This window comes from Mustela nigripes, chromosome 11 (genome assembly GCF_022355385.1).
Source record: "Mustela nigripes isolate SB6536 chromosome 11, MUSNIG.SB6536, whole genome shotgun sequence".
NCBI lineage: Eukaryota > Metazoa > Chordata > Mammalia > Carnivora > Mustelidae > Mustela > Mustela nigripes.
The window spans coordinates 10,259,714-10,282,262 of NC_081567.1; the positions used below are offsets into that span (position 1 = coordinate 10,259,714).

A 22,549-nucleotide genomic window follows, 5' to 3' on the forward strand; every position below is an offset into this window, starting at 1 on the left:
ATAGCATGAACTCACACTAGAGACGTCTGAAATCTGTGTTCTACTTCAGTATCTGCTTGCTCATTTCTCCTGGGTTTTGTGTTGACTCTAGCATTATCTGTGTCACAAACAACGTAGCCCTGTTCCATTAATTCTGTAAGTTCTGTGTTTGTTAAAAGTGGTCGACACCCAGTTACCCCCTCCCGTGTTTATGCATGCTTGGATTTGGTATGAGCTGACATGTTCCTCTGTTCGAGCTGTATTTCCTTCCCCTTTTTGTATATATTTGTATAATTTTAGGTAACTGTCTCTCTTCAAACCTTTTTCTTGAAAGAAACTGTAGTCTTAGGATCCGAGAGGGGTTTGGGGAGAAGGGAAATTTAGGAGGCTGTAACGCAAATCAAACAAACTAAAGAAGAGGATGCCAGGCAGAGGAAAATGAGGGCCATTCAGCTGAGCACGTCCCCGAGAGTAGGAGAGCTGCAGGTGTCACCGGGAAGGAGTGGGCCAGAATGACCGCACACAAGTGCCGACTGCGGCCGCCAGCGGGCAGAAAGGCTCCCCACCTTTGAACGTTGAGAATCGAACAGAAAGTAGCCGGAGCTCACGCAGACTGTTCCTCCAGTGATGACAATTCTCTTTTTCAAGATGATGATTATTCTCCACCTACCAAGAGACCAAAGAGCAGCGAGCCCCCACAGCCGCCCGTCGCGGAGCCTGCCAATGCCGGGAAGCGGAAGGTGCGGGAGTTCAACTTCGGTAGGTTCCCCGCAGACACACACCCCTTTCCTTTCTTGCCTTCCAGACATTGTCTGTTTCCCCTAGGACTTAGAGCCGCTCACCTGTGAGTGTGTCTGGGGTCGAGGCAGGGGAGATGCTTTAAAATCCGTTACTGCCGTAGATTCATTCTAATGTGAGGAGGACCAGGGCAGGTTGAAGGGCGCCCACGGACGCTCTCGAAGCGGAGGGTGCGCTGCCGGAAGCACCAGCCGGCCCGTCTTCCGATGTTAAGTACAGTGAATAGACTACGAATCAGTTTTGATGACTCTGTAATTAAGTCGTTTTTCTTAGCTTTAAAACCTTCCTAATTTAAGATCTATTTTACACTTTGATTTTTCTTATGCTGTGTAACTGCCAGCAGTTACTCTAACCCAAGCCCCAGTAGATGGTGTATCTTTTTGAACGGACTAAATAGAACGTCAGTGGGGCAGATTATGTGCAATCCATATTTTGAATAGGTAGAACATTTAACGGCTACACTTTCTAAATAGCTTTTTGGTATTTTAATTTGTCATAGTCATAAATGCTGGTTATAAGTTGGATTTTTTAGTACGTTTACATGTATTTCTATATGTATTTCTATTCCTCAGCACTCAACGATATGTAAATACTGATTTCCACAACTTAGGTTTTAGAAGGGTTCCTGAATGACCTTGGACGACACCTCCATTTTTACTGTTCAGTTAGACTAGTCTTTTCTGACCTTCTTAGACATTCTCAGGCTAAAAAGAAGGTACTCAGTGTTCTGAAAATAAACTTTATTTTTCTCAAAATTTTTTACTTATTGTGGTAATCCGTACCTCCGTGTGGGGCTTGAACTCACAACCCCAAGATCAAGAGTTGGACATTCTTCTGACTGAGCCACCAGGTGTACCTCGAAAATAAACTTTCGAAACGCCTCTTACAATCTCTCATTGGACCAATTCTGAGCAGCACAATTCTTAAGAAATGCTCAAGAAAGCAGTGAAATTATATAGGTGGATTTGGATTATTAAAAATTAGGATGTGCGACTTTTGCTCTTGGTTGGGGTCATGAGTTCAAGACTCATCTTGGGCGTAGAGATGACTTCACATAAGAGCAATTAGGATGTATTATGTAGAAAATAAGCACTAGACGTTGGGTCACTGTAATAGAATAGTGCCCCCAGACTGGGGTTTAGTGATCAGATGTAACTGGAACTCTCAATTTTTCAGAGAAGTGGAATGCTCGAATTACTGATCTACGGAAGCAAGTGGAAGAGTTGTTTGAGAGAAAATACGGTAGGTCTAAACTCAGACATTCTTGCAGTCGCTGGTCGATAAGCCTCTCGACAGTGGGGTTACTGTTCATGCAGTGTGAGAAAGTTCATTTCTCTCACTGAAGTTACCGCTCCCTCAGAAGCCCGTGGAGAGCGCCTGTTCGGGTATTAGAAACCTTGTCGCCTAGATGACTCTGAAGCTTCGGGAAAGTTTTCTTCTCGGATTACCAGTTAGCATTTCTTATAACCCTTCACCGAGCTCCTCTGGGAGTTTATTTACAAGTGTTTTGCAAAGTCCCAGATCTTGGCTCTCGAATTGAAGATGAGCTTTTTCATGAGTCATTTTGTCATCTGCTCGGTTGAGTCCATCATTCATCTTGTGTCCTTATTTTCTGGACTACTGATCAAAGTTAATTCTTGTCTCCTTTTATTATTCTGTCCTAAATCTGCCTTTAAATAGTGATCAAAAAACAAGCACCATGTTACTACCAGTTGGTATGTATTACCTAAAGTAGGTAATGCCTAAAAATAGCAACCTTCTTTGAACTGTGTTTTTATTTGGAGGATTCTTTTTTTTTTTTTTTAAAGATTTATTTAGGGCACCTGGATGGCTCAGGGGGTTAAAGCCTCTGCCTTCAGCTTGGGTCATGATCTCAGGGTCCCAGGATCAAGTCCGGTGTAGGTCTCTCTGCTCAGCGGGAAGCCTGCTTCCTCCTCTCTCTCTGTCTGCCTCTGCCTCCTTGTGATCTTTCTCTGTGTGTCAAATAAATAAATAAAATCTTAAAAAAAAAAAAAAAGATTTTATTTATTTATTTGACAGACCCAGCCAGAGAGGGAACACAAGCAGAGGGAGTGAGAGAGGGAGCCAGAGGCAGGGCTCAATCCCAGGACCCTGGGACCATGCCCTGAGCCGAAGGCAGACACCTAATGACTGAGCCACCCAGGCACCCCATTATTTGGAGGATTCTTAACTTTGTAGTGGACTAACAGTCTAGAAAATGGGCTGATTATACTGAATTTTCACTTGAAAGTCGTTTTTTTGTAGTGCTCTCCCACTCACGGAGTTTCTGTGGGTGAAGTTCTTAAGTGATAGCACCACTGGCATTATTTCCTCAGCTGGAAGAGGTAGTTCCTGTAGCATTTTCCGTGGATGACAGCCGACCCCTCTGTGAAGATTCGGAAGGAGAATAAACTCAGTAACAGATTCAGTAACTTCTCCTTAAGGCTCTCCTAGTGGCCTTGCCTCGCCAGTAGCCCTGGCATTTTCCTGTGATCTTACTTGGTCCATTTTAAAGCAGAAAATTCCAGGACTTGTTCTGTGTTCGGCGCTGCTCCGCGCTGGTACGGCTGCAGGCCGGGGGACAGAATGTGGGGCTTTGTCTTCATCCTCCCTGAGGCTGTGTTAGGGAGATTGGATAAGAGACGGTGCAGTTAGTGTCTGTATTAGGTGGACGTAAGTGCATGGTGCTTGTTGTTCATACTTTATTATATAGTTCCTGTAGTAGTGTTTAGAGTAAAAGTAATTTACTGTTAGAACAATTTTACAAATTTCAGTGCTTCTCAAAAAGGAAAACAAAAATCATGTTTTTGCTGTTGTTGTGATGGTTGTTTATCGCATTATTTTGCATATAAGAAAACTGTTTTCCGACTATTGTGAGTATAAGAACAATACTCACATTTCACAAATGGAAACAATTTTTTTTTAAGATTTTATTTATTTATTTGACAGAGATCACAAGTAGGCAGAGAGGCAGGCAGAGAGAGAGAGGGGGGAAGCGGGAGCCACCCAGGCGCCCCAATGGAAACAATGTTAATGGTGATAGCCTTAGGGGAAGATGTTTTCTTTGTTACGTGGCAGGGTGTCTAACAGAGGATGTTAAGGTAGCCGGTATTAATGAGTATCGTGGTCCCCTGAAATGTCAGCACCCGCACTCCTGTTTAGCAAACAGACTTTAACATCAAGTACTAGTGAGAAGGGGCGGCTGTTCTGATGGAGGGCGATCCTGTGGGAGAAGGAGGGAGCCAGGGGAGGCCATCGGAGTCCGTCCTGCTTTGGGGCTAAAAGGGGCCATGGCCGGGTCAGTAGCTCATCTGCTGTCCTTGCGGCACACCCGCTGGAAGGCTGCTTCCTCGGCGGGGCTGTGCTCGTGAAGGAGAAGTCTGGAAGGATGTGGTAGGTACCTGCCCTGCGGTGCTAGAACATCTGCGGTCATTGACTCCGCTCAGAAGGTTTAACTGCGGGATTTTGATGGTGTCTGCCAAGGTGCCTCTGTTGGGGACGAACTTAGCCGATGCTTTTTTTCTTTAAACCTTTAAAACTGCAGTGTCCCAGCCGTCCTGTCACTTCAGCTCTAAGAAGCCCACATTTCAGAAGGGGGAGCTGGCTCAGGCAGGAGAGCCGGCGACTCTTGCTCTCGGGGTCGTGGGTTCAGGCCCCACATCATCTTTAAGGCTTACTTGAAAACAATGCAACATCGGGAGTTGGGTGAAGGGAGAGAATCGTCTTGACATCAGTTCCACCATCACCCCTGAAAACATGGCCTAGAGTGCCCAGTGGTTCTCATGGTGCCCTGTTGTTTAGAGAATCTGACCCTTTGTAAGTTGTTTGATCAGATTGCTGAGGTCTTCTCCTTATTTTGGAATCTGGAGACTCCCCAGGCTTTTGACCTTTTGCAGCTACTGCATTATTTTACCTTTGGACAAATAAACTATAGCAGAGTCTTTACAGTTCAGGAAAATCTTCTGTTTCTGTTAATTTCACTTTAAAAAATCCCTTTTTACACCAGTGTTTATCATTGAAAAATACCACTTGTCTTCCTCTTTAGCTGATGTGAACCGGTATGTTTTTCTGGATCGTGTATGTTCTTTAAATTTCAGCAGAACGTCCGGCTGCATCTGGCATTACCCCCAAATAACGCATTATTTAATTACAGATTCGGTTGGAGCACCTGCATCGTTGGCGTTCTTTTTCTTTTAGTTCCCTTCTATTGCTTTTCTTCTGATTCAGTTAAAACAGAAGCAAAAGTAGAGTCATAAAAGTTACAGAGCAGACGTATTGAATTACTCTGTTGTACAGACTGTGCTGCTAATCCCTGTCTTGATTAATGATTTTTTCCTTTCTCTTTTTATCCTTAAAGCTCAAGCTATAAAAGCCAAAGGTCCTGTGACGATCCCATACCCTCTTTTCCAGTCGCACGTTGAAGATCTTTATGTAGAAGGACTTCCGGAAGGAATTCCTTTTAGAAGGCCATCGACTTACGGAATTCCTCGCCTTGAGAGGATATTACTGGCCAAGGAAAGGATTCGTTTTGTGATAAAGAAGTAAGACTCTCTTTGGACTCGTCTTTGTTCTCATTTAGTGCATTTTTTTATACTGTTGTCAAATGTTCATTAACCTCCAGGGCTGTATTTTAATTAAATTTGAGTTATATATTATTTTATTTTCCACCTTTTAATGTGTTTCTGTGGACAGGATTTTCTTAGTCATGTCCAGACTTGGCTTCTGGAACATGAATATTTGCCCATGTGTGATTGACATAGAACTGTCAGTTTTGTTCTCCAGTTCTCTGCTGAGTCTCCTGAAGAAAGGAATAGAGGATCAATGTATCAGTAAAATATTTTTAAAAAGCAGTACAGTACCAGTCGGTACCCATAAACAGTGTCTTGTTTTTAGGTCTGCTTTTTTTCTTTTTTTAAAGATGTATTTACTTGTTTGAGAGAGAGAGAGAGAGGATCTCAAGCAGACTCTGCACTGAGCGGGGAGCCCGACCTGGGGCTCAGGTCTCATGACCCTGAGGTCATGACCTGAGCCAAAACCAAGAGTCAGACCCTCAACAGCCTGAGCCCCTGCAGCGCCCCAGATGGAGACTTTCTGACATGGAAAGGGTTGGGGAGCAGTTAGGATCTGTGGCCAGCCGAAAGGGACAGAAGCCCTCGAGAGTGGACTTCACGCAGTAGAATGCTTCCCTCTCGAGGAGGTCAGAGGTGGGACGCTTAAAACTGGTGTTGGGGGGGGCGGGGGGTGCTGAGTGGCTCAGTGGGTTAAGCCTCTGCCTTCGGCTCAGGTCATGATCCCAGGGTGCTGGGATTGAGCCCCACGTCCGGCTCTGTGCTGAGCAGGGAGCCTGCCTCCCTCCAACCCCTTTCTGCCTGCCTCTCTGCCTACTTGTGTTCTCTCTCTCTCTCTCTCTCTCTGTCAAATAAATAAATAAAATTAAAAACAAACAAACAAACAAACCGGTGTGTGGGGCTCTCCTTCTCTCCTCCAGATTCTTCCTTGTGCTCCTGGTTTCCTTAGACCAGCACCGTGCTGGATGCCGTCAACACGGGCTCCGCAGCCAGGCGGGGTGTACAGGAGGGACCGCAGCTGCCTTTGTTTCTCTTGGGAGGTGGCCTTACCCTTCTCTGGTCAGAATTCTGTCGAGTGCTCGTTCCTCAGCCGGGTACAGGCTTGAGAAAGAGAAGCCAGTAGGGGTCTAGACCAAGCAGTTCTCAGGCCCCCAGGAGCGGCGATGCGTTTGCTTCTGCTGAAAAACAGGGCTTTTTTTTTTTCTTTCTTTTTTTTAAGACTTTATTTATTTATTTGACAGAGCAAGACACAGTGATAGAGGGAGAAGCCTGCTCCCTGCTGACCAGAGAGCCTGCTTCTCCCTCTGCCTCTGCCTGCCGCTCTGCCTGCCTGTGCTCGCTCTCTCTCCTGACCAAAAAATAAATAAATCTATCTCTAAAAAAAAAAAAAAAAAGTAGTTGAATAACAGTATTTATCATTTGCAGAAGTATTCAGCTTCCTTACTTTGGGAACACTGTGGAACTGCTTAAAAAAAAAAAAAGGGAATTTAACAACCACTTCTGTCAAAGATTACAGCCAAGCATGCTTCTATCTGTGTTGGTATTCAGTAAGGGAATGACAGCTTTTAAGATTTAACTAAGCATGAAAGAGACCCAGGAGGTACCTCAAGATAATGAGTGAGCTGTCCTCCCCAAAGAGGACCTTGTTGCAAATAAATTTTTAATTGTGAGATCTAATGGACTCTTGAAATTGAATTGTCAGCTAAATGGGCTTGCTCTACAACTGTCACTTGCCAAGGACCATCAGTAAGGATTCCCCTCCCCCCTACACATTACTACATGAATAAGTTTAAGAAAACTCTCTTACACTGTCATTTTATTCAGTTGTACTTTTAATATTAGAGGTTTTAAATTCATTTTTTAAATAGCAAAGTAAAATACAGAATTTATAGTTTTGTTATATTTATATAGAATTTTTATATATAGAATTATATTTATATAGAATGTATTATATATATTTTTTAACGTACATATCACTGCCAGTATTTGCTAACCTTAAAGTAGATAAAACTGTTTGGATGTTGAAGTGTTAACGCAAGCCTGCCGTAGGATGCTTCGTGCCGCACGTCCTGTTTCAAATCCTTTCAGTACACTTAGTTATAGTTATGAAAGCCCTCTTCTTCACTGAGAGAGACTTTTTTTTTTTCAAAGATTATTTATTGGAGAGGGTGGGGTGACAGCAGAGGGAGAGGGAGAAGGTGGCTCTATCCCAGACTCTGTGCCAGGACCCTGGGCCCATGACCTGAGCCGAGGACAGACTCTTAACTGACTAGCGCACCCAGGCGCCCCTTGAGAGGGACTTGTAAGCCCTTCTCTAACGGTGAAGGTGCTTCATCTTGATGGATATATTTTGTTTTAGAAGGATGATTCTACAGAGTTGAACAAATGTTTTATTTATAGCTCACTACTACTATTTAAGCACTCTCTGTAAGCATTGAGTCGGTCCTGTGCTGGTTTCCGGCATTTCTGAGATGGCTCTTGCCAGGGTCATTCTTGTTTCTGACTCAGTCTCCACCCCTGCCCGCACCTGACCACTGGTCACTACACCCAGAAAGGAGTGATGGGCTGTACAAGTTAGCTGGTGAAAATGCTGTGATCTAGAAAGTAGGTCTTCTGGGCAGTTTTTAAATAAAAAAACATGTAATCTGTCTCACAGATGTGATAGTATTGAAATATAGTTAGGATTTTTTAACCAATTTATAGATGTGTTGAAGTGAGGTAGTCTTGAGTATAAAGTAAAATGAAAGGATGTCATCATAGAGTTCCGTGGTCCCTTCATTGGTGTTCCGCTGCGATCGGGCATCTTTTGGTTAGTTGCAAAGGGAACTCTTTCCGTGAGGGATGCATGTTCCAAGATGCACCTTATGAAACTATTTGCAATTACCGTTTGGTTTGATTACTCTCTAGAAATCTCCGGAGATGAGAGTTTAATTGTGCGCAGCAGTTCAGATGGTCTGGTCTTTTTAAAGCCGGCCCTCACTACTGAGTGTCACATAAGTACTAGTAGTTGCTACTTTCGCTGAATCTTACCTGATAAACACTTGGTACTTTTTCTCACCTTGCAGACATGAACTTCTGAATTCCACACGGGAGGACTTACAGCTCGATAAACCAGCCTCCGGAGGTAGGTCTCCAGTCTTGTTTCAGACTGTGTGTCATAGTGGAGTCCCTAACCGGCTCAATTGGTAGAGTGCGCAGCCCTTGATCTCGGGGTCGCCAGTTCGAGCCCCTCGTTGGCCATAGAAGTTACTTTAAAAAAAAAAAAATACATAAAATCACAACATCATATACAAGAAATACACAGTATTGAAATAGTATTTTCTGTTCTCTAGAAGGATAAACTCAGGTTCTTCCTAATAATCCATTTTGAGTAAGTGCAGACATCACACCGCTGGGCCGTCTGAGAGAGCTAAGCTCATCCACTTCTGAGACACAGAGTCTATTACTCGGCACGGTGAATCAGTGTCACCCACGTCTGCATGAGTCCCCTGAATCCCCCCTCGTCCTTGTCCACAGGACATAAGAGGGCTAACTTAGAACACAGAGCCGTGGGTATCATCACTTGTCTGTGAGACGCGTTTTGGAGAGACACACTTGTGACTTGTTCTCTTACTTCTGTCGGCTCTGGAGGCCGGGGGGTGTAGGTGGAGCACGGGAAGCCTGTCACTTAGGGTGGCGTGATGGAGAGCTTGCCAGCGTCCTCCGTCCCTCCGTGTACCATCGTGGAGCTCACCCGCCGCGGCTGCTCAGGGGCCAGAGCTCTGCTCTCTCTGAGCTGTGGTCCTGACACTCGAGCTGTGAAATCGCGCCTCGTTGCTTATTTTCCATTTTGTCATCGTTTTATCCGCCGTTCTTCTTTCTAGTCGGTGTCAGCACTGATTTTAAGAAACCCCTTCTGAAATCTTAAAAAGAACAGGAGAGCCCGGCTGGCTCAGGCAGTGGAGGGGCGACTCCTGTTCACTCAGGGTCGTGAGTTCAGGCACCACGTTGGGTGTAGAGATTGCTTAAATAAACTTGGAAAAAAATCGTACTGCTTATTTGACCTGGTTTAGTAAGGCGACCAGTTTGAGGACATTTTGTGTTTGTTCTTCTTACAGTGAAGGAAGAGTGGTATGCCAGAATCACTAAATTGCGAAAAATGGTAGATCAGCTCTTCTGCAAGAAATTTGGTGAGTCTGATTTTCCCCACGACTAAAGTATATTACAGAGTAAGTTTTCCAAATTTTGCTTTTAAGAAAGTAAATACAGTGAAATGATACACCTCGTTTCCTTTTTCCCCTTTATAACATAAAATGTATTTATTAGTTTCAGAAAAAAAGGTCAGTGATTCATTGGTCTTACATAATACCCAGGGCTCTTTCCATCACATGCCTGCCTTCCTGCTCGGCACAGTGACCCCATCCCCCACCCATGTGCTCCAGCCGCCCTCAGTTTGTTTCCTGTGATTAAGACTCTTCTATGGTTTGTCTGACTCTGATTCCTCCCTCCCTTCCCCTGTGATCCTGTTTTGTTTCTTAAATCCCACATACGCGTGAGATGCTACGAAAATTGTTTTTGATTGATTGATTTCGCTTAGCGTAATACCCTCTAGTTCATCCACGTCGTCGCAAATGGCAAGATTTCAGTTTTTTGATGGCTTGAGTACTATCCCATTTTGTGTGTGTGTGTGTGTTTGTACACACCACATCTTCTTTATCCACTCCTCTGTCGATGGACACCTGGGTTCTTTCCACAGTTTGGCTGTTGTGATGTTGCTGCTATAAACATTGGGGTGCACGTGCCCCTTTGGATTCCTACATTTGTATGGGTAAATCCCTAGTAGTGAAATTACTGGGTCGTAGGGTAGCTCTTAAGGAGCCTCCATACTGTTGTCCGCAGCGGCTGTACCTGTGTCCGTTCCCAGCAGCAGCGCGGGAGGCTCCCCTTTCCCCACAGCCTTGCCAGCATCTGTCTTTCTGGACTGTTTCTTTGCAGCCATTCTGACTTTTCTTTCATCGGTGAATGTACATGTGTTAATCATGCAGAATTGTGGACCCGTGCCGAGGGGAGGGGGCCGTACGGCAGAAGCATGAACTCCTTTCCCGAGTGACTCTGATCCAGTGTTGCTGGTCCAGCGCCAGGCCCCTTGCGGCCCAGGAGTCCCTTGTCTTTGGCCCCTTCTGTAGCACTTGGTGTGGCTTTCTGTAGCAGCAGGCCTGGGTCACAGCCTGTCCCTGAGGGCTGGTTGTCCAAAAACGGGGCGTGCCCCCCGTTCTTCTCTTGTTCCCTGGCCTTGCTGGCTCGCGTCCCCATACATGTCACTGTACTTGGGTTTGGTTTGTCGCCGTGGGATCTCTTGTCACCCTGGGCCACTCCACCCTGCTATGTCGTGCTTCTCAGCAGTCTGTGCAGTCTGGGCTGTGCTGCTGCTGCTGCTTGTTTTCACAGTTAAAACCATTTATACGGGCAGTTTCGAATCTGGCTGACTCTGGGTTTCTTCCCATGTCACTGGTTGTCTTTTTCGTTCTTGATGGCACCTCCCTCTAGTCAGTCTGCACTTGGAGTGCGGCCTGGCGGCTCCGTCCTGAGTCGGATGCCGCCTTCCCTGCCGCGCTCCCTTGGCAGCTGTTCCCTCCCGTCTCTTGGCGCGAACTTAGTACCGTGATTCTCTATTTCCTGATGGCTTTTGCATTTAAGCTGCTAGCCCTGGACACTCATTTGACTTCAGAACTTTATTTTCTCCCCGCCTGTTTGGTACCTCTGCCAACTTCACGTGTCTGAATTAGGATCTTTTTTTAAGATTTTATTATTTGACAGACAGAGATCATAAGTAGACAGAGAGGCAGGCAGAGAGAGAGAGGGAAGCAGGCTCCCCGCTGAGCAGAGAGCCCGATGCGGGGCTCGATCCCAGGACACTGAGATCATGACCTGAGCCGAAGGCAGAGGCTTTAACCCACTGAGCCACCCAGGTGTCCCTGAATGAGGATCTTTATCTCCCTCTGTAACCATGTTCCTTTCCCCGACCATCTGGGGACACCACCCTCTCCCCTGTTGTCCTGGCCAGAGCCCTGGGAGTCACCCTGGATATCTTGATTCTCACAAAGCCTCCTGCTGACCGGACTTCGAGCTCAGCCCAGAGCCCTACCCTTTTCTTCTTTGCTGCCGTCTCTTACACGTCCGAGCTGGTGCTACAGAGCCGATAGGTTTTAATATCATTAGAACCGTAAGTCCCTTTTCTGTTTTCTACTCCACGGCCTCCATTTGTTCTTGGAATGAACCCCACAGTCCCTGCTCGTGGCCACCCTGTCTTCTAATGTCACCTCGTAGACTGTCCCCCGGCTCACTCCGGACTGGCTCTATGACTGTCTCCTTGTCCTTTAATTTTTTTTTTTTTTTTTAAGATGTTATTTATTTATTTGACAGAGAGAGATGACAAGTAGTCAGAGAGGCAGGCAGAGAGAGAAGGAAGCAGGCTCCCTGCTGAGCAGAGAGCCCGATGCGGGACTCGATCCCAGGACCCTGAGATCATGACCTGAGCCGAAGGCAGCGGCTCAACCCACTGAGCCACCGAGGCACCCCTTTGCCCTTTAGTTTTTGGAGGTCCTGCCGTCCTGGGGAGTGCCGTCCTGCTGGGACCTCGTGTTTTTGTGCCTCTCCTTGTCATTTCTTTCTCCGTTCCGGTGCGGCCACAGGGGCCCGGTCTTCCCTGGGCGGCCCGTCAGCCGCACGCCTCGGAGCACATCCTGTGTCAGCCCGTTTTCGCTCTTCGAAGCACAGATGGGGGTCTTCTGCCTCCCCCTACAGCGCCGGCCGAGATCTTGCACATCTTGCCGCTGCTAGAATTGCGCTTCATGCTAGAGCAGGTGCTGCCCGGATACTTGGGGAACAGGCCTGTGTCACGGACGTGTGGGCGTGTGGCCTCGGGCCGTTATGTCGCGGAGAAGACCAGAGGCCGTCCTGAGCACCCCGGCTGCCCCGCGCGGGGGAGGCTGCGTGGAGGGCACTGTGGCAGCCGGCGCGGACTGTCCCGAGGACCGCAGCGGTTCTTCCTGCTCTGCGGGAGAAGCCATTTGAGTTTTACCGCCCAAAAAGCCAAGTCTCCTGGCTGATGATTCTTACTTGGCCCGTGGTTTCCAAGAGGGGTGCATGGCACTGGGTGTTAGACGTAATAAACCAGCTCTGGGGTACCTCTCGGATGGCAGCTGCGAGCTTAGGTCATGGCTGGTGTGTTTGCAGAATCCGTGCACTTGATGTTGGCTGTGCTCTGGACCTGGCAGTGGAAGGCAGTGGGGGGAAGTCTGGATTTTAAGTATTTTCTCCTCATCCCTGGCCTCGACTACCCAGTGTGAGTGCAGGGCCTTAGTGACAAGTTCCGTCCTCCTAGTTTGTTTGGTCAGAGATCAGCTAATGAGCGAGAAACCAAAGTGTCTTCCCCACTTGAAAAAGGGCATTGTACTTCCGAGGCGTTTAGTGAAACGAGTCTGTTGGAGGCCGCCGCCGTAGTGTCATCAGAGCCCACCGGGATCTTCATGAACAGGTTTAAACTTTGCCCTTCCGTGTGGTTCCAGAAGTTGAACTTGGGAAAAGAGTCGGCCCAACCTGTCGGCACCTCTGATGCTTGCCATGCGAGCTGACGTTGGCCTTGTGGAAAGGAGAGGCTGTGGACAAGCCCATGTACTCATTCCCATAAGAGGGAGCCAATGGAAAATGTTCTGGCCTCGTGTCGGAGCTAAGAAAATAAGTAAGAGCTTACCTGTCGCTACATTATAAACAGTAAAAGTCTGGTTCTTTGTTTCTGCTCTTGGCCTTGGGTGAGTCTAGGACTGTAAGTACCATAGAGAGGGTTGCTGCTTCCTCTAAGGTTCCTAAAAGGAAAGGGGGGAAAGCTTACATTTCTGTAAGTGTCAAACATCATAAGTCTAGAAGGTTCCTTCCACTGCTTCGTCAAAATAGTCCGTTGTAGGCCTTCTGCACCCGCGGACACCTGGTTGCCAGGTGCTGAGAACGTGGTAGAGCAGAAGGCAGTGGGGCGCCCCCAGACACCAGGGGAGAGGTACAGGGCAGAGCTGCGGTGAGTACGAAGTGTCCGAGGGTTGCGTGGGGTCTGTGGACAGGAGGGCACGGGGGAGCGAGGGGGCTTGTTTTCTCTAGAGGAAGCCTCCCCGGCGACCAGCTTGCGCAGCTGACCTTCCCTTGCCCCGCGACTTCTTTCTTCGTATCTCCACTCCAGCGCTTGATTCCTTTTTATTTCATAGGAATCCCATTCGAATCATGACTGTGTTCTTTCTGGCCGTATTTCCCCTGTAATTGTTACTCTGTTACGCATCCAGTTGTGTTGTGGGTTTCTCCCGGGTGTGAAAGGCTCTGCCGTATTTCTTGAGGGAGTGTTCCTTTCAACAGTCATGGTCTTCATCACACTGTGTGCGGTTCCAGATACACAGTCTTCACTCGGAGCGGAGAGGACCTGGGCGTCCGGGTGGCTCAGCCGTTCAGCATCTGCCTTCGGCTCGGGTCACAATCCCAGGGTCCTGAACTGAGCCCGTGCGTCAGGCTCTCTGCTCAGTGGGGGGCCTGCTTCCCCCTCTGCCTGCTGCTCCCCTGCTTGTGCGCTCTTTCTCTCTCTGACAAGTAAATAAATAAAATCTTTTTTAGAAAGCAGACGAGCAAGAGAGGGATCTTGTACTTGGGCCCTTCGGATTCAGAGCTCATGACACAAGGAGGAAGCTAACTGGAAGGCCTTGACCTTCCTTCCTAGAGCTCTGTCCCGGAGCGGCTTCAGAACACGGATTACAGATGCCACATTCACACTTCAAAATTCTAATTCTCCACCTGCTCAAAACCGGAAAGGCAGTGCAATGCGTTCCCATGTACCCTTTTTTTTTTTTTACGATTTTATTTATTTATTTGACAGAGAGAGATCACAAGTAGGCAGAGAGGCAGGCAGATAGAGAGGAAGGGAAGCAGGCTCCCTGCTGAGCAGAGAGCCCGATGCGGGGCTCGATCCCAGGACCCTGAGATCATGACCTGAGCCGAAGGCAGAGGCTCAACCCACTGAGCCCCTCAGGCGCCCCATCCCGTGTACCCTTTTCAGAATCAGTGATCATGAGGATTGTCCACACTGTTCATCTTTTCCCGTTTTTTTTTCCCCTCGGGAGGAAGACGCAGCACATCACAGGCACTGCATCATTTATGTTGTGTTCACGTGCCTCTGAATAGAGCTTTCATTTCTTACACGAGCACCGCGCCGTCAGCACACTTGACACAATTAACCGTTCTTTGTACCCACTCTTGGACACTCCGTCTGCGAGTTTCCTCGTTCATCTGAAAAGTCCCTTTAAAAAAGGGTTTGCTTTGAGGGGTGCCTGGGTGGCTCAGTGGGTTGAGCCTCTGCCTTCAGCTCAGATCATGATCTCAGGGTCCTGGGATCCAGCCCCGCAGCGGGCTCTCCGCTCAGTGGGGAGCCTGCTTCCCTCCCCCTCCCCGACCCACCACCTGCTTGTGATCTCTGCCTGTAAAATAAATTAAAAAAAAAAAATCCTAAAAAAATATATATATAAAGGTTTTGCTTTGAATCTGGGTCTAAACAAAACTCAAGCAGGAGCTTTGGTTGATAGCTGCTTTTAACCTAAGCCAGTCTCGGCCTGCGGTTTTTATTTCCATTCCATGCATTCTTTGCAGAAGCTACTTTTAAAATACCACATTCATAGGGGCGCCTGGGTGGCTCAGTGGTTTAATGTCTCTGCCTTCAGCTCAGGTCATGATCCCCCGGGGTCCTGGGATCGAGCCACGCATTGGGCTCTCTGCTCAGCAGGGAGCCTGCTTCCCTCTCTCTCTCTCTCTGCCTGCTTCTCTGCCTACTTGTAATCTGTCTGTCAAATAAATAAAATCTTAAAAAAAAACAAAACAAAACCACATTCATGTAGTTGGGATAAAGAACATTCATCTTACCGTTGCAGTATAAGTAAAAAGTAGTAACTAGTAGGAGCCACTAAAAGAATTCTCACACTCAGAGCACAGGTAGCAGCCAAAGTCAGTCTCCAGATGATTTGACAATGTAGTATTTAATTTATTTATCTTTATTCTCTATGGTAGTTCTCTTATCCTGTTTATTTCTTCTCAAAGATACTGAAAAAGCTCTTACAGGATCGTACAGCTGTTAAGATGGTCTTCGAATCTAGAAGCTTCCCTCCACCAGAAGTTACCTCTTGATCACGGGCCATTCATACTTGCCTTTGCTGTTTCCGTAGTTAGTGTGTATGTTTCCAGAATTTACTTTGCTTTTCAAAAAGTTGACCACTATTTTGCTTTGGATTCTACTAAACTGTGATTTCAGCAGGAGCTTAATCTCCTGAATTGTGTTTCCTTTGTGAAGCTGAAGCCTTGGGGAGCACGGAGGCCAAGGCTGTTCCTTACCAGAAGTTTGAGGCACATCCCAATGACCTCTACGTGGAAGGACTGCCCGAAAACATTCCTTTTAGAAGTCCCTCATGGTACGGCATCCCACGGCTGGAGAAGATCATACAAGTGGGCAATCGAATTAAATTTGTTATTAAAAGGTAAGATGATGATCTCCGGAAGCAAATGTAATGCTGTCCTTAAGAAAAGATTAATATCGGGACGCCTGGGTGGCTCAGTCGGTTAAGCACCTGCTTTCAGCTCAGGTCATGATCCCAGGGATTGAGCCCCGCATCAGGCTCCGTGCCTGGTGGGGGAGCCTGCTTCTCCCTCTTCCTCTGTCTCTCTAGCTCTCACTCTCTCGCAATTAAATAAATCTTAAAAAAAAAAAAAAAAAGATTAATTTCATGCAGGTGGGGTCTTTTATTCCCCCTCCTGTTGGACTTACTGTCCATATTTAAAATAAAGTTGTATTATAGTTAGATTTGTTTATCGAGGGAATGTTTGTTTAGTATCAGGCACCAGATGGACAAAGCTGGGTCCAACAGGAACCCTGTCTTGGGAGGCTTGTTACAAAGATAAATGCAAAAAGGTGTTTTGTTTTTTTTTTGCTTTGGGGGAGAAGGTGAGGGTGGCCAGTAGATGGGCCAGTAGATGGGTGCATCGAGTAGTGGAAAAGAGCTTCGAGTACAGGCTCTAGTAGAAGTAGAGGAGAGAGGGCGGGTCCCGTAACCGCAGCGTTCTGTGCGGGTGTGGGAAGCCAGGCAGATTGCGGGCCTGTGGAGGAAGCCTTTGGTCCTGTACTGTCAGTGGGGTAATGAAAAGGTTTTAAAGCCAGTTCTTTTTTTTTAATATTTTATTTATTTATTAGAGAGAGAGACAGAGCATGAAGGGGGGAAGACGCAGAGGGAGGAGGAGAAGCCGACACCCGGCTGAGCAGGGAGCCCGACCTGGGGCTCGATCCCAGGACCCTGAGATCATGACCTGAGCCGAAGGCAGTCACTTAACTGACGGAGCCACCCAGGCGCCCCTAAAGCCAGTTCTTTTTAAAAGAAGTTGGTGGGGGACGTCTGGGTGGCTCAGTCAGTTAAGCAGGTCATGATCCCAGGGTCACAGGATCGAGTCCCCCTTCAGGCTCCTTGCTCAGTGGGGAGCCTGCTTCTCTCTCTGCCTCTGCTGCCTCACTGCCTGCTTGTGTGCTTGCTCGTACTCGCTCTCTCTGACAAACAAGTAAGTAAGAGCAGTTGGTGAGACCCCTGACTGGCTCAGTTGGTGTGGTGTGCGACTCTTGATTTGGGGTTTGCGAGTTCAAGTCCCACATTGGGCTAAGAACTTACTTTAAAAATAAAAATAATAATAATTTGGATTTGGATTTTATTTGATGGAGAGAAAGATCACAAGTAGGCAGAGAGAGAGAAGCAGGCTCCCTGCTGAGCAGAGAGCCCAATGCGGGGCTCCATCCCAGGACCCTGAGATCATGACCTGAGCAGAAGGCAGAGGCTTTAACTCACTGAGCCAGCCAGGTGCATTTTAAATCCAGCCAGCCTGGATTTGCATTTTAAAAGGATTCTTCTGGCTTGAGTTTGAAGGGTGGTGGAATGAGTGATTTGTGGGGAGGGAGAGGGTGGCGAAGGCCTGTCTTGACTACAGAAGGCTGCTGTGGTGGTAGAATGCATAGCTCTGGCTTATTCGTTGGGCCTTGTGCATGTGTATGGTCACTGGGTCTCACCGTGTAAGGGAGAGGACTCTCCAGTTCGGCACAGCTAGATATTTTTGACCGTATTATGGTGGAGCTCGTGCGGTTTCAGAAGCACTTGAACGGTTTTGGGGAGACGGCGACTGCTTTCGCACTGTTGAGCTTCACGTGCCTTTGAGGACATTCGGTCGGAACCTGAATCTGTGAAAATTGCTATTTTCAAAATAATCGAGTCCTCCAGCTGACTTCCCCCGCACTGGAAGTGAAGTGCGACTGAAGCGTAATGAAGTCACGGACAGCGCCCGGCTGTGTGGGGTGGCCTGTCGGGCGTTCCGCGCGCTGTTACTCACCCCGCCCGTGTTTTTGCAGACCAGAACTTCTGACCCACAGCACTACCGAAGTCACTCAGCCGAGAACCAACACACCAGGTAAGATAGCTATGGGTTCCTTTTTAAAGCTCAGATCGGTGTTCTTCAGTCTTGTAAAGTGATGGAACTCCTCTTTCTCCCTTTCCCCCAGAAACCGTATGTGGACGCTTAGTACAGCCTCCCTCGGTTATCAGCGCACACCCAGGTAGTTCTGGGAAAGCTCAGCCTTCAAGTTTAGGTCCATGGTGTTCAGTAAGCATCACTACTATTCAGCATGTGTCATTCCGGCAGCCCGATCTGTGTTCCGTGCTCTAATCAACATCAGCAAACACGATAGCTATGACTGCGGTGTGAGTTTTTACACTCAGAGCACATCTCACACCGGGGAAGCACATTCTGAGTCTTGGGTCGCGGCCTTTGGCTCATGTGGCGGTCTGCAGACGCGGACCTTAACCTGTGGTCACTCGGCCCCCGTCTTCTCAGTGACAAACAGTGCAGTTGCAGCAGCTGCGCTGACCTCATAACCCAGTGGAACTGGGAGGTCTCAGTCTCCGTTGTGTGAATGAATGGTTTTATTTTCTCCATCTGAACTATAAGTGTGCCTTTATTCCTTTGCCATCTTTTTGTTCAGCAGGCATAGTGTCAGAAAAAGTGACCGCAGCTCGTGTGTCTTCTACAGACTCACGGACTTCTGTTGCCAAGAGCTAGGGGGCGATTCGGAATTCACGCAGTTAATTGTTCATACACAATGGCATGCAAGAGGGATGCCTTCGTGGCTCAGTCGCTGCGTGTCTGCCTTCCGCTCAGGTCGTGATCCCAGGATCCTGGGACCAGAGCCCTGCGTCGGGCTCCCTGCTCGGCGAGAGGCCTGCTTCTCCTTCTCCCTCTCCCACTCCCCCTGCTTGTGTTCCCTCTCTCGCTGTCTCTCTTTCTCTCTGTCAATTAAAAAAAAAAAAAAAAAAAACGATACCCAAGAGGTCTGTACTAGGCCCTGGGGGTCCCTGCAGGCAGCCAGCAAAGGCGAGCCAGGATCCCGGAGAGACGGCAGAGTCATTTGTGTTTCTGGTGGCATGCGAAATGGTTGAGATGTACCGTGTGCAGGGGAAGCCGAATTCCCCTGTGCCAGGAACCTTGCTGGGGAGACGGTGTGATCAGTGAGCGGCAGAATCCACCCAGCCGCCTCCTCGGCCTGCTTTTGATTTAGACAAAGGAAGTATTGGCGACACAGGGAAGGTCGGGGAGGAGCCAGGCTTTGCTGAGGGAAGTGATAGAAGGAGCAGTATTTTTGAAGGTATGACTGGGGTCACCTGGATTAGTGTGACCTTGACGAGAGGCTCTGTCCAGTCTTTCTCAAGAGAAGCACCAAATTCAAGGTTGTGCTTACGGGATCGCTGGTTGATCATTCTGGTAGCGACGGCAAACCTGACAGTATATTGAGGGAGCCCGGGGTCGGCTGTACTTACCTGTCGTCCTCTGGCCGAGATCCTTGGGATCTGTCGTCCGAGATGAGTCTCGATGCTCTGAATCGTTAATGGTACTTGGCTCCCACCTTTCTCCGGAGACCGTGGCGGGAGGTAACGTTGTCGTTCTTCGTTCCCGCGGGACCGGTCATCTGGTCTGCCGCTAAGCCAGGCATCCGTTTCTCGCCGGGCTAATTCGGGTCCGACTGCGTACCACAAGTTAGTTACCCCATTAGGAAGGTCTGCCTAAGCGTTGGCATGACATGAGATGTCATAAAACTTGTGTGCTTCAACGCATGGGGGCACTTTGCCCTCAGTTCTAGAACAGACACACACAGGTCCCGTGGGAGAGAGTCCTGGAGTTGTAACAACCAGGTGGTTGAGCTTTGAAGGGGCAGAACAGGAAGGGGCACCCGCTTCCTGGGAGGAGTAGTACAGAGACCTTCACCAGCAGAGGAGGTGTTGGGTGAGGCAGAAAGTGGACGAGGGAACAGAAGCTCTTGACCTTGGAGAAGTGGAGTCTCGATGTTTCTTAATACCAGTTTTTGGTTTGTACCTGACTTCCTTCCTCTGGCTGAAAGGTTGAGCCACACCACATGAAACACTTGAGATGGTAGGTTTTCTTTTAAAAGTAAGAGCTTTTAAGGTACTTCCCCAAAGTAAAAGTGTATTATGAGATTTTTCCAAGCCACTGACCTTTAGCAGTATTTCCAGAACTTTCCCAGCATTTCTAGACTGCCTCTGTCCACAGACACAGATGACTTCCGCCCTGAACGTGATCCTCGTGCTCTGCGCTCCTTTCCCTCTTACTCTTTCTCTCGCTCGCTCGCTCCTCTCTCTGTCAACCCCCCCCCCCATCTGAAGCGCCACCAAACAAGCCTCGAGTGTCTTTTAAGTTAGTGATATCCTCCATGTCTTCTGCGGTGGCTCATTTTCCCTTTATTTACGAGGGGTTTGTTTTCTTGTGCATAAGAGGAAGGAAAGAAGCCCGGCTGTAGACGTGAGTAGCGGCAGGTCAGATCTCTGAATCCCTTTAACGTGCATCTCTCCCGTGTATTTCTGTGATTTTCTGTGATTAGTGAAGTTTCCCTTTCTGTGGATTTCTAGCCACACGCCAGCTTGATAACGCAACGAACAGCTGACAGAAAGTAGATACAGTCGGAACTGTTCTGTGAACCTGACGCGGCCGCTGCTCCCTGCCCCAACACGGTCCTGTGGCGCTCCTCCAAGGAGGAACCCTCAAAAAACACTGTTTAGAGCATTCTTACAAACTCGTTCTTTATTTACAGTGTGGACCGAAATTTGATTTCTGTCCTCCTGAAGCTCCGGTGTTGGCCAGGTGCAGGGGGTCTCCTCGAGACCCAGAGGTTTGGGGGCGCCTGGGTGGCTCAGTGGGTTAAAGACCCAGAGGTTTTGTTTCTAAACAAAATCAAGTTCAGAGCGTCGCTGGATTCAACACCGAAAACTGACAGTGTTGTATGTTAGGTAGAGCGGAATGTTCTGAAAAGGACCGTCACCCGGAGGAGCCACACCCAGCCTCCTCCTGTGTCCACACCGAGAAGGAACGTTGTTAACCGCATTTACTTGTGCTTTCTAGTCAAAGAAGACTGGAATGTCAGAATTACCAAGCTACGGAAGCAAGTGGAAGAGATTTTTAATTTGAAATTCGGTAAGTGAAACCCAGTGATTGTGTCTTAGTTTAGAAATCTGAACGGAAGGCGGTGTTCCGCGTGTCCCACAGCCGCGGGGCGGAAGGAAGGAAGCCCCAGAAACGGGGTTTTCGTTGCTCTCTGCTGCTGAATCCGCGGCTGAACCCGAGCACGGGACCGTGCTTCTCCCAGACGCGGTGTTCTGGTGCGTCCCAGCCGGAGAGCAAGGGAGGCGGCGGGGGAAGGCTCGGCTCGGCCGCGCGCGCTTCCAACTGGGCTGACACCGCACTTGCAGCGGATACGTGTCCCGCTTGTCCCGGCGCCGCCTGTTGGCCGCGGTTTCTGGCAGCGCGGTCTTGAGGGGGCTTCTGAGGGGACCCGGCGGGCGTGTGTGTCCGTGGATGGCGCGTGTCGCTCATGGAGAAGGAGGGCAGGAGGGGGAGTGATAGCAGTCCCGCCGGGGCCTTCCCGTCCGCCCTTACTGCAGGGTGTTCCTGTTCTGTGTCCCGGATCCCGAACCTTCCACCTCTGCCTCTGCTCTCCGCATGAGCTGCGCGCGGGGGCAGCAGGTGCAGCCCGTATCTGTCACCGGCAAACAGGCTTTCGGGGCCGTGGCCCATAGTTCCCAATTGATTCTGCCCAGAGCACAGAGATCGTTCTGACTAATGATGGAACTTCCCTTGTGGTTCGCTGAAGTGCTAAATGTTCTTTTTCAAGATACTATTTTTTAGGCCCCTTCTTGCGTTTTGCATGCTATCCTATGCAAAATGCTTCCAATAATCGAGTGGAGGCTCCCCTTAAGAAAAGAAAACTACTGAGTGGAGATCGCTAGCCGGTGGGGGTCTGCGTAACACGCTTGAGAACGCCCGGGTGATCGCTAGCCGGTGGGGGTCTGCGTAACACGCTTGAGAACGCCCGGGTGTTGGCTCCACTAACGTCGTGATCACTTTGCAATCTGGACAAATACCAAATCGTGGTATTTGGGATGCCTGAAACGAGTGTAATGTTACATGTCAACTATACCTTGATAAAAGGAAACATTTTTTAAAAGAATACAGACAAAAATAAAAGAATGCCCGTAACATTTTACCTTCCGTGTGTTACGTTCTCTTATCTTGCAGCTCAAGCTCTTGGACTCACAGAGGCCGTCAAAGTTCCATACCCTGTGTTTGAATCAAACCCCGAGTTCCTTTATGTAGAAGGCTTGCCAGAAGGAATTCCCTTCCGAAGCCCTACCTGGTTTGGGATCCCGCGACTTGAAAGGATTGTCCGTGGGAGTAATAAAATCAAGTTTGTTGTTAAAAAGTAAGTTCAGTTTGACCATATAGTCATTTCTGGCATCAAAACAGTAATGTTCTGTTTCCATCTGAAGTGTTTTCTGGCTGTGGGTGGCCTCGTCGCGATGGGAGAGCTCAGCTCTGAGCTGCCGCCTTGGCACAGGCCCTTGCCTTGGCTCGTCCTTGAACCCGCATAGATTCTCTTCTTCATACAAGGAGGGTGACACCTGCTTCGCGGGGGTGGTGTTCGACGGGGTCAAAGACACGGTGCTGATGCTTTGCCTTCCTCGTACGTGAATGGAGGTTGAGGACGGATTTGTAGCTGCCCCAGTGCTCCGGGGGCAGCCTGGGTTTCCGTGCTTGTGTCTCTTACGCACCTT

General features: G+C 48.5%; 1 protein-coding gene across 6 annotated transcripts in view; it reads left to right on the forward strand.

The window, feature by feature from the left end:
* GTF2I (general transcription factor IIi) overlaps positions 1 to 22,549 on the forward strand; it is a 105,815-nt gene that overhangs the window by 67,198 nt on the left and 16,068 nt on the right. For all 6 annotated transcript variants that reach the window (XM_059414721.1, XM_059414724.1, XM_059414722.1 and 3 more), the window contains 9 exons: positions 628 to 738; positions 1,954 to 2,019; positions 5,135 to 5,318; positions 8,411 to 8,469; positions 9,443 to 9,514; positions 15,697 to 15,880; positions 17,785 to 17,843; positions 20,841 to 20,912; positions 22,014 to 22,197. In XM_059414721.1, the coding sequence (XP_059270704.1) occupies positions 628 to 738; positions 1,954 to 2,019; positions 5,135 to 5,318; positions 8,411 to 8,469; positions 9,443 to 9,514; positions 15,697 to 15,880; positions 17,785 to 17,843; positions 20,841 to 20,912; positions 22,014 to 22,197 (991 nt within the window). The remainder of the gene's footprint in view (positions 1 to 627; positions 739 to 1,953; positions 2,020 to 5,134; positions 5,319 to 8,410; positions 8,470 to 9,442; positions 9,515 to 15,696; positions 15,881 to 17,784; positions 17,844 to 20,840; positions 20,913 to 22,013; positions 22,198 to 22,549) is intronic.